Source organism: Carica papaya, chromosome 3 (genome assembly GCF_054855325.1).
Source record: "Carica papaya isolate Zhongbai chromosome 3, ASM5485532v1, whole genome shotgun sequence".
NCBI classification, from domain to species: domain Eukaryota; kingdom Viridiplantae; phylum Streptophyta; class Magnoliopsida; order Brassicales; family Caricaceae; genus Carica; species Carica papaya.
Window position 1 is genome coordinate 33,957,127 of NC_142311.1, and position 11,734 is coordinate 33,968,860.

The 11,734-nt window shown below is 35.5% G+C and overlaps 1 protein-coding gene across 1 annotated transcript; it reads left to right on the top strand.

Annotated features, from left to right (window-relative positions):
- The first annotated feature begins 289 nt into the window (after positions 1 to 289).
- Positions 290 to 10,529, top strand: LOC110815063 (proteophosphoglycan-like protein). Its single transcript, XM_022042718.2, has 2 exons — positions 290 to 1,205; positions 10,042 to 10,529. Coding segments are annotated over exons 1-2 (759 nt in total). The 5' UTR covers positions 290 to 447; the 3' UTR covers positions 10,043 to 10,529.
- The last annotated feature ends 1,205 nt before the right edge of the window (positions 10,530 to 11,734 follow it).

The window sequence follows — 11,734 nt, forward strand, 5'->3', positions numbered from 1 at the left end:
TATAATTAAAGACTTTATTTTTAAATTATTATTTTTAAATTATATTTATTTTTAAGTAATTTTAATATTATTTTAAAATAAAAAATTATAAATTTTTAAAGAATTAAAAATTAAACAAATAATATTTATTTAAGTAAAAAAAAAATAAAATGTTTTGAATTTTTGAAATAAAAAATTATGAATTCATTTAAATTTTTTCAAAATTTCTTCGGCTCGGCCTCAGATCTGTCAGCGTCACTGTGGGTCCCTCACTTTGGCCATTTTTTCGCTTTATATTCACGAAAAGATTAGAAATTTCGCCACCTGGAAGATTCACAGCACCAATCAATTCAAAACAAAAACCACCATCTTCTTCTTCCTCCTCTGTAATCCATCAAAACCCTTCTGTCTCTCCCTCAACCCCCCGAACCAAGAAACAATAACAGATACCTTGGGTGGTTGTGGTGGATGGCAAGAGCTAACAAGTACACCTCCATTAACTTCAATCACATACTTGATAAAAACCTTCCCACCTCCTCTCCCGTCAATCGAAACAATCCCCAGCAACCCTCATCATCGTCTTCTTCTTCTTCTTCTTCTTTTGGTTCATATTCTTCGCAGTCTTCTTTTAATAGCAATAGTCTTTATAAGAATCAAATATCCACTACTCGCGCCCATGGCCGTATGCTTGTCTTGACCCGACCTACACCCAAACCTATTGCTACCGCCGCTCCGTCGCTCTCAACTTCTTCATCTCCATCTCCGTCTCCGTCTCCATCCGTATCCGCATCCCCCGCCGCGGATCAGCTCTTGGATCGTCAACAAAACCCTCAGCTCTCAGATCAAGATCGCTACGAGAACGGTCAGGACGATATATCTCTACGTCCGCAGGGTCGAACAGGGGCAAGTGTTGTGGGTTCGTCTCCTCTTCTGAGTCTCGAGAAGGGGAAGGACGCTGTTCCGGTTGTTGGGGTTTATAAGCCGGTTCGGTTTGTGCCGCCGCATCTGAGACCAGGTTTTATGGGGAAGGAGGAGAGGCCAGGGCCAGAGGTTTTTCGGGGTAGAGAGCAAGCTCAGAGGCAGCACCAGCAAGGGCATATGGGGTTACCTAGTCAATACGGGGAGGATGCGCGACCTAAGTCGGGGGATTATGAGAAGATCCGGAGGGGAGGCGAATCAGATAGACGACCTAGATCGATTGATCATCGCCCGAGTTCTAGTGGATGGTATGGTTCCTTTTCATTATGTATGTATTTGGATTCTAGATCATTCAAGTTATGTATCTTTTCTTCCGCTTCGACCTTATTTTGATTAATTTGTTCATCCTTGAAATGTTTGATGAGTTTTCATTTATATGTTTTAGATTTGGATAATTTCGGTCGAATATTTAGTTCTTTATGAGATTTTAAGATATGAATTTCCCAGCCGAAGTTGGCTTGATGATGGAGCGGGAAACTGATACTGAACAATATAGGACAACGATGATGTTGATAGAAAAACGTAATCGGAGAATTTCTTTATTAGATTGAAGTAAATAACCCAACTCATAGGAGGAGAAGTGGAACTGTGTAAATGAAGATTTCTATGTATGGATCAACTATGGTTGATCTGGGATTAAGGTGCCTTGGAACTTTTTGTTATATTTGGAATCAATAAATTATTTGGAACTTTTTGTTATATTTGGAATCAATAAATTATTTTCTGGAGATCATTTGAAAGTCTTATGTTTTGACAAATGATAGCACTTTTTTGGTTTTATTCCTAAATTCAGAATATATGTTTATACATATAAATTATATCTGGTTTTATGAGTATGTGTTGTACCAAGATACGAACAAGTAATTATTTAAAAAATAATTTAATAATATTTTCAAACTCATGCATGTGTATGAGCATATGTATATACACATACATCAATTTAAGAAATAAGGACCAAAAAATGTTTTTATTTGAAAAACGGACTAGTTTTGATGAAGTCTTTTCCATTTAGCACATCCTAATGATCATGTGAAAATATGAAAAATAAGTGGAATAATTATTTGATTGTGATTTTGGTTGTGACAACAATATGATTGTGCTTTTTATCAATTCTTATGATTATGATTGGATTTTATCATTTCTTTTCTTTAATTTCATACACTTTTTAAACCCTAGTCTGCTTGGTAGATTACCATGCCTTTTTTGTGTATTGTGGGCAATTAGGCTTGATAGGACAATGTTGTTTGCATTTTTAGCAATCTTTCTTCTGAAGTCTTTTCTTGATGATTTTGTATATTTTTCTTATTTAAATTGTTTTGTTGAATTTTCTTTTCATCATGATAAGTACTTCATTTTTTAAACTACTTTTTGCTTTTGTTAATGCTTGATTTTAATTGAGCCTTGAGAACAATAGACTTTTCTTTTTGGGCGCTTGGTCATCATAACTTATATCTTATAAGTCAACAAGGATCTGCAGAATTCTTCTAACATCATATTCTAGAAGTCTCTTGTTTGTTATATTGTGGTCGCTTTTATTCCTATGTATTAGATAGTAAATGTTGTACTTGATGTATTAGATGGTAAATATTTTGACATGGACTTCATTGTCGAAACTATTTTAGCTCTTGTTAATGCTTGGTTTTAATTGAGCCTTGAGAACAATAGACTTTTTCTTTTTGGGCACTTGCTCATTGTAACTTATGGTTATCTAGTAAGTCAACAACGATATGCATAAATCATCTAACATCATATTCTGGAAATCTCTTGTTGGTTGTACTGTAGTCACATTTATTCATATGTATTAGATAGTAAATGTTGTGCTTGATGGGAATTACTTCTTGATACGCCCTTGCTAGATTTATGTGATTGTTCACTATGTCTGTAAACCTTGGGAACGTATATTCAATTCTTTCCTCCATCTGTATCCTAACAATTCATAGTTAGGAGCTAATGAGTAAATTTTACATTCTTTCACGCTTGTAATTTCTTTGAGTGTCACTTCAAGTTTGTCACATGTTTTCTTGGCATTTATGTACCCGCAGATATGTTTGCTGTAATTCGGATTTATAATACAACATAGCATGTCAATTGCTTTGGAATAGACTTGAACATTTGCATTTGTCCATTCCTTGTGCGTCTTTTTTTTTTCTTGAGATAACATTCCTTGTGTGTCTTTAGTTGTTGTTCACCTTTTTCAATTTTTATTGAGATTATAGGTCTATTTAGAATTACTTTCCATGCCTTAGTGAATTCTTTAATAGTTGTAATTAAGCTATTGAAAACAATAGAATCAAAGATCTTTCAGAGTATTGTGCATGCATTTTCATTGGTAGGATTTCCATTTATGTTTTTAGACATGTAAAATCATAAGAGAATTGTACTATGATATCAATTGTCTGACACTAAAGAGGATAGATATTTGAATCAAAGATAAACTTATATAATCTAAAATTTATTAGGAAATTAAAAGAATTTAAAACAAATAAAATTAAAAAGTAAAATAAATAAAAGGAATGCAATAATTTATGGTGGTTTAGTCACCAAAATAATTTATATCCTCTACCTTGGCTATTACTAACCAAGGATTTGAAACCTTCACTTAATGAAGATTACATATGCTAAGTAATGATCAACATTAGTGACTTTAACGACTAAGGTATAATTAATATGGACTTCTTACTTATGAATGTAGTGGATAGAACCAAATCTTTACTTCTTTATAGGTAGAACTAAATTGTGAATGTAGTGGATGTAGTAGATGTAGTGAGTAAGATGTTGAATAGGGCAATGGTAAGGGGCACTGTGGAAGGCATTAAAGTAGAAAAAGAAAGGGTTGAATCTCCCACTTACAATTTGTTGATTATATGATTTTGTTCTTGAACATGATAACCAGTCCATTAGGAAAACATTCACTCTTATCCAAGTGCTTGAAGACATCTTAGGTTTGAAAATCAATCTGGATACGAGTGGGTTTATTGGGCTTAATGTCAAGGAGGAAGCATTTGACCTTCTAATAGAGTCTATTAGATGTACCAAGTTATTATGGTTCATTACTTAAGTGTCCATTAGGAAGTAACTAGAGGAGCTAGACATTTTAGGATGGGGTATAGGAAAACAGCTAGGCATCTATAGAGTTAGAGATGAGATCTTTTCTCTCTGAGGAGGTTCACTTTGATCCAAATATGTCTCTCTAGAATGCCACTTTATGTTTAATCCTTTTTCAAGATTATCGTCAGAATCGCTGAGAGGTTATGGAGCCGCATGAGAAATGTTTTTATTGGGTATGAGCGAGAGAGGAGAATAGACATCAGTTAGTGAGGTGGGAACTCTGTTGTCAATCTAAGAGTTCAGGGGATTGAGCATTAAGAATCTTATAGCAAAGAACTTATCATTATTGGCTAAATACCTTTAGCACTTCTCTTGTGGACCAAACACTTTATAGCATAGGGTGATGAATAGTGTCCTATGAGAGTGGACAGGATGGATGGGATTCCTTGGTAAGAAGTTCCACTACCCACTGAAGTCCTTGGAACTCCATCTTCCAATTCTATCCTTTGTTTGTCTCACTTATCCAAATTTATGTGGGAGATGAATCTAGAGTGTTTTCTTGGGAAGATACTTGGGTGGGAGATCAACCATCGATCATTAGATTTCCTAAATTATGCAACCTATTTGCCAAACACATCACCCATGTATCCAATTTCATCTTGAATATTGAGGACAAGTTGTTTTGGAACTTTTGCTTCCAACTTAACCTACTTGACAGTGAGACTTCTGAAATTTCATCCTTATTAGCCATGTTGGAACCAATTCAGCTCTCATCCAAATAGATATATTTAGAGCCTTGAACCTTTAAGGTTGTATAGATCTAAGTCATTATTCAATTATTTCATCAAAAATCCCATCTCCACACAATTCCACATTGTCAAGATATTTTGGAAAATTTTAGTATCTTCAAAGTTAAAGGTGTTTTGTGGATTGTCATTCATCAAAGGGTTAACACCCATGAAATGTTTCAAGTTCGTTAACCTGATCGGGCTTATCCCCATATGCCTGGTACTATGCTTTAGATTAAAGAGAGACCTATTGAGGCGGGAGGGTATGGAGAGAATCAAATGAACTCTTGTAACATTCACAACTCATGCAATATAGAGACTTAACTGCCTAATTAACTCTCCCTAATTAAGAATACACCCACCTAAATGACATGCATAAACAAAGAAAAAGGGAAATAAAAACAAGAAAAAAAAAGACGGCATAAGCTTATCTGATAAGTCGATTCTAGTTTTTTGACTCAACAAGACTTCAGAAAACTCCATAGTTTTGAATGACTTGAAGACGTTAAAAGAAATTAGCGAAACTAATTCTTGAAGAAAGCAAAAACCTTCAAATTTATTTTTCTCAATGTGTGTTTACAATTTATTGGTAAATGCCTTTATATAGGTTTAATGGCCGAGGAGGGTCTTGGCAGCAACAATAAACCCATTAGACTCATTTCCCTTACCATTTTTTGGGTTATTTGGAAGAACAGAAACAAAAGGGTTTTTTGATGGAGTTGAGTCTGATTTCAACAAAATCATGGATAACTAGTTTCACTATTTTGGTTAAATTTATTTGGGCGTAACCTCGACTGTTTTGAAGATCTTGGTGATATTGTAAATATTCTAATTGAGATGTAAATTTTATACATAGGTGGTGTTCCCTTAGCACCTTACATCAAAATAACTTCATACTTTTCTTTAAAAAAAAAAAAAGTTTTTCTCGGGATAGTTCTAAACAAATACAAATGCTTGAACTTAATCCAAATTCTAGTTAGACATAATTCTATCCTAATCTTAAGATTAAAATGGAATTAAAATAAGTAATAAATAATAGTTTAGCCTAATCCTAAGATTAAAATATTAAATATTTAATCATACGGATAAAATATTAAATTAAAACACAATAAAATAGTTATTAAGATAACTATAGAGATAGATTTTTCCCTTCACCATGTGCTGAATTTGAAGTAGAGTTGTTGTAGAATTCATGTATTTTTCATCTTCAAAAGTCACATGGAAAATAAGACGGAAAAGAACCTTGTGGGGCAACAAAGTCATCCCGCATGCATGTCGCCTGCATGGGTTGGGAGGCCTGCACGCGCACGGTACTAGTGCGCGATCTTGGCACGCGATGGGCTTGCATGCATCATGGGCCTGGGTGTGCGACCCACCCATTTTACGCATCTGCTTGGGCGGACACTCTCCTGGGCTGTTAGGCTTCCTGGTTGGCCTTGTTGCTTGCCCCATGTGCGCAAGGCCTCCTGTTTGGGTCGTGGGCTCTCGTGGACGTGGGCCTCGTAGGCGCAATCCTGTGTGTGCAGGTTGGGCTCCTCGCACACATGCACTTGGGGCGCCTGCATGTGTGGCATATCTGCCTTGTGCATGCGCAGGCTTGTTAATGCGCATATGGGCTCCTTCCGCAATGGTCTTCTCAGTTTAACACGCAGGACTACTTGCTTGTGCTTGGTCTTCGGGCCTAGCCTTGGGTGGCCGAACGGCCATGGGCTTGGACCTTCTTCCTGGGCCTCTTGGATGATCCCAAAAGCCCATGCTTCATCTCCTTCCTCGGCTCCTTGGGCTGATTGGTTTAGAGGCCCATATGGTCGACCCTGCTTGATGGCGTCAAGGATCCAACTCATGCGGTCCAAGCTCTTTCAGACCGGATCTTTATGTCTAGATGGACCAAACTTTATCTCTCAGGCTTCGGCTTTGTCTTCTTGGTTGGGGTTTTCTTTGGATTTTGACTTTACGTTTGCGCGTACCTTGGGCTTCTTTTCCCGGATAAATTTCAAGCTTTTTCGTTATCACGTCATCGCTCTCTTCTTCAAAACGATTCGTCGTCGAATTCGTCTCGTTGTCGGTCATCGAATTTGGATACAACAAGGAAGCTAAAATGTAGTGGAAGGAGTTAGGTTGACATCGTGGCCTAGTAGAACACATCCTCAAGTGGAACTGAGCTAACGTGTCTATTGCAAGAACCATCTTGCCTCATTAACACTTGTGTTTGTCACTCAACACTCAAACTTCCATTGCCAAGCTGAGCCCATAAGTTCGAAGAAGGGAGGAATGGCGTGATAACGAAAAGGCTTGAAATTTATCCGGAGAACGAAGCCCAAGGTACGCGCAAACATATAGTCAAAAACCGAAAGAAACCCCAACCAAGAAGACAAAACCAAAGTCGAGAGATAAAACTTATATAAAGGTCTTTGTCTATAGGTTGTAAATACACATTGAAAAGGATAAATTTGAAGTTTTTACTTTCTTCAAGAATTAGTTTTGCTAATTTCTTTTAGTGTTTTCTAGTTCTTCAATATTAGGGAGCTTTCTGAAGTTTTGTTGAGTCGAGGAATTAGGATTCTCTTATCGCGTAAGTCCGTAACGTCTTTATTTTTCTCGTTTTTATTTCTCTTTTCTTTATCTATACATGCCATTTAGGTGAGTGTGTTCTCAATTGGGAGAGGGGGAGAGGTTAATTAGGCAGTTTACTCTCTATATTGCTTGCATTGTAAAAGTTACAGGAGTTGATTCGATCCTCTCCATAGTGACTAAGCAAGTCCTGGCATTCTCAAGGAGCTTGAAATCTATCCGGAAAATGAAGCTCAACGTACGCACAAACGTAAAGTCAAAATCCGAAAGAAACCCCAACCAAGAAGACAAAGTCGAAGCTGAGAGATAAAGCTTGAAATGCTTCAAATTCGTTAACCTTATCGGGCTTATCCCCACATGTCTGCGTACTATGCTTCCGATAAGGAGAGACCTATTCCCACCTTTTCCTACGCTACAGCTTAGCCTGGAGAATATGGATAAAACTGATGAATTTATCTGGACTAAACTGGTTGATGCCTCTTCCACTGTAGATTTTCATGTGCTCCAGTATCTGAGTATACTGTTGGGTGCTAAATATAACGATGTGAGGACTTGGGAGCTTGTTGTTGCCAGATCTGAGAAAAGACTTGCAGGGTGGAAGAAAAACTTACTTTCCAAAAGCGGTTGTCTAATCCTTATCAGAAGCACATTGGTCAGTCTTTCTATATATTAGATGTCTCTTCTATCAAGTCCAAAGAATGTAATTAAAAAACCAATACAAAGCAGATTTCTATGGGGTGATTAGCGAGAGAAGAGGAGATATTATTTGGTGGTCAGGGACAAAGTTAAAAGACTACTGAATCAGAGAGGGTTAGGAGTGAGATAAATTTATAAGATGAACCAGAGACTGCAGGGAAAGTGGTTTGTACAATTTTTGAAGGAAGGAGGCATTTTATGGAGGAGATTTTTGGAGGCAAAGTAAGACGCTATGGATAGAAAGAGAGATCCCTGGCCACAAACGAGATCGTAAGGGATAGAGTTATGGAAGAGTATTTGTATTGGGATGGAGAAATTTCAAGACTGCTTCAAGTAGAGAGTGGGAGATGGGCAAAGATTACACTTCTGGTTTGACATTTGGATCGATGGTGAAGCCTTGAGAGTGAGGTTATCACAAGTTTTTGCTATAGCACGTGATAAAGATAGTTCCATAGAAAAGGTGTTCAATGAGGGGAGGGCAGGAGGAAATGTCATGTGGATATGATGTGTAATCTTAATGTTTGGGAGATTGACGAATATGAATTGCTGCTATGTGTTTTGTCGTCAATTTTAGTCAATGAGGATCAAGACCAACCTCTTTGGACTCTTAGCCCTACGAGTCAATTTACTGTGGGATCTTTTACAATCATCTGACTAAAAGAGAGTCCGATGAAGAAAATTTTCCCTTTAGACGGATATGGAGATTAAATGCACTCCAAGAATTGCTTTTTCCCTTGGGAAGTAGCTTGGGGAAGCATTTTGCTATAGACAAGCTTTTTTTTTTTTTTTTTTGAAAGAAGGCTATGGACAAGCTTATGAGACGTGGGAAGACTATAGTGAACTGGTGTTGTCTTTACAAGAGTGCGGCGAAAACTTGTGATCACATTCTTCTTTAGTGTCTTATTGCATACAGTCTATGGTCTATGGATTTTGGGATCCTGGGTTACAACTAGGCATTGGCGGGTACTGTCAATGATGAAATTCGGGCATGAAGGGTATTGCAAGTCAAAAGAAGTTTCCGGGGCTCATTTATCTGGCTATTTTTTATGTTGTTTGGAAGGAAAGGAATAAAAGAATTTTTTAGAGAGTGGAAGAGGATATAGATAAAATTAGAGAAAGATGGTTTCAATTCCCGGGTATGTTGATAATAAAACATATGTATTCTGTAGAGAATCTTGGTAACCTAATTGGTATGCTAACTGTGATGTAAATTCTTTTTGTAAATGAGTTATGCATCCCCTTGGTAACCTAATGGGTTATGATATACGTTACACTTTTTATTTCGAAAAGTTCATAATTTTAATAATGGAAAATCAATTGGATTATGCTCTTTTTTGTCTAGTGTAATAGGATTATGCTCTTTAAGTTCATCATTTGATATCTGTTTTCATGCAACTTAGATAAGGAAACTCTTCCAATGCAGTTTTTCTTGAATATTTCAATTCAATCATGTGCCCCAATGGATCTTTTGCCTTCTTGCTTCTTAGTAACTGAGAAAGTAGTAGGGTTATGAAGGTCTGGTAATGGGAGCTTACAATTTGCAATAGGATATTATAGCATCGACTGATGTTAATTTTCTATTCAAGTTTATAACACGGACATTTAACCAATCTATATCATGAACCAAAAGAAAGTGAGGAGGCTTTTGTGACAGGGATAAGAATGTGATATGGGTATAAGGAGAATCATAACTAAAAGAAAGCTCTTAAGTTTAGGGACTTTCAAGGCCATAAAAATCCTCTACTGGACTAGTACACTTCTCGTGTGGGATATGAACATACATATCATGTTGAAACTTTAAAAGGATTTAATAGGCAATTTTGGTGACATCATAAAGAGAGCAAGTTTGTTTGAATACTTTTGAATGATTATCCCTCTCGTTTTTTTTATTAAGAAAACTTTTGAATGACATATCTCAGCCGTGCAAGTTTTCTACCTGTTATATTGGAAAAATGTCTGAACAGCAAATTGCATTCTGCAGATAGTTCCTATGAAGATCAACTTGTTGGCTTTTTCCAAAGGTGGAAGTTCCTTCTCGATCTTTTGTTGATCAGCTGGTGCTTTCCCTTATGGAATCAGCATTGCACGTCAGAAGCCATTCGAATTTCAGATTTGTTGGAAGATGGTACTTAGAGGAATATGCCATGCCAAACCGCTGAATACTTGTGGAAGATTATAATGTTGTATCAGGAAGAAAGAACTCTTTATTTCTTCACAGTTGGTTTCGTGTTCAGGAAGAGACCCAAAAGTGCTCCTGCTCCATGCAATCAATATTCTTTTCTTGTCTTCTTTTTTTTTTTTTTTTGTTCTTTGTGGGTTTCCTGTTAATTGGTTTAGGTTTCCAGAAGTGGAGTGTTGAGTGACTGCTTCCATTTTTGTTATTCTTTACACAGGTTGTACTTTGAAATCCTTATGTTACAATATTTCTCAGTGACTGCAATGGACTTTCCTTACTATATTAGATATTCATCTGCTGTGAGTTAGAGATTGAATATTGTTTGTAGATGTTTGTGTCTGTTACTCTCATCTATCTGCCATATTTGTCCTTCAGGTTGAAATAGCACAGAATCAACTTCCTGAGTTTTCTCTGTGGAAGTTATTTGCTACATACTTAGTTCAAATAAATTATATTCTTCATTCAATTACTTACCTTATAGAAGATTACAATTATATAATTATGTTTCTTTGTACATTTGAAATTGTGAAAATACTTGGTTTGAAGTAGACATGGAAAATATTTAGAATTATAGTAGTATTTTTATTTGAACTTTAATTCTCTATGTTTATTCTTACCATAAGGTTTTGGAGTAGTTATACTTTGGTGTCTTAAACTTATGCTTCTAATAATATCTTCTTAGGTTTTAATTAGTTGTGTTGAATTGAGAATTATATTGGAGATTTTATTAAAAAATTATTCTTGCACACTTGCAACATATTAACACATCAGTTTAGCTGGATAAAAGAATGGATAATATACTAAAAACTCATATATGATTCAAAAAGTTCTTAATTTTTTTTGTTAACACAACTTATATTCTCAAATATATTCTTCTAACTAACGACGTATTTAATATGTTTATATAGATGCATTAATTGTATAAGCGTGTCTTCGTAGACGTTATATTTTAAAAATATTATTACTCTGACAACTATATAATTAATATACTAAATTTTTAAGTATCGTTAAATTGGTGATGATGTTTAAACAATCGCAGAAGAGCGTTAGAGTAGCATTAGTGTTGAAGATTTTTTTAACTATTTTATGTTTTTGTGAAGTTAAACTTAATTTATAATTGTTTGAAGATAGAAAAAAAAGTAAGAAAAAAGAAAATAAATACGAAAAGTGATAACTAATATAGCGGTCATATGACTCTTTGTTTTATATATGTGATCAAAATAGTTGAAGCACTCTGCTGTAATAACAATATTTTAAAAACTTGACATATTATTTTCGATATAGATATTTATCTAATAATGTTAGAAATACAAGTAGTTATAAGTACGAATAGGTATAAAGTGAGCATTAGGTATACGTCAACTTTATTATTTACTCAACTAATAACAATGCTAAACTCGTACCTATCTCATATTTGAATCAAATAAAAAAGTTTTTACCCACCACCTGTCTTGTTAGGTAAAACTTTTTATGTGTTACTTATCTCATTTATTTGTAT

Excerpts from the sequence above, each read along its gene's own strand:
- LOC110815063 (XM_022042718.2), top strand. The coding sequence starts at position 448 with ATGGCAAGAGCTAACAAGTACACCTCCATTAACTTCAATCACATACTT.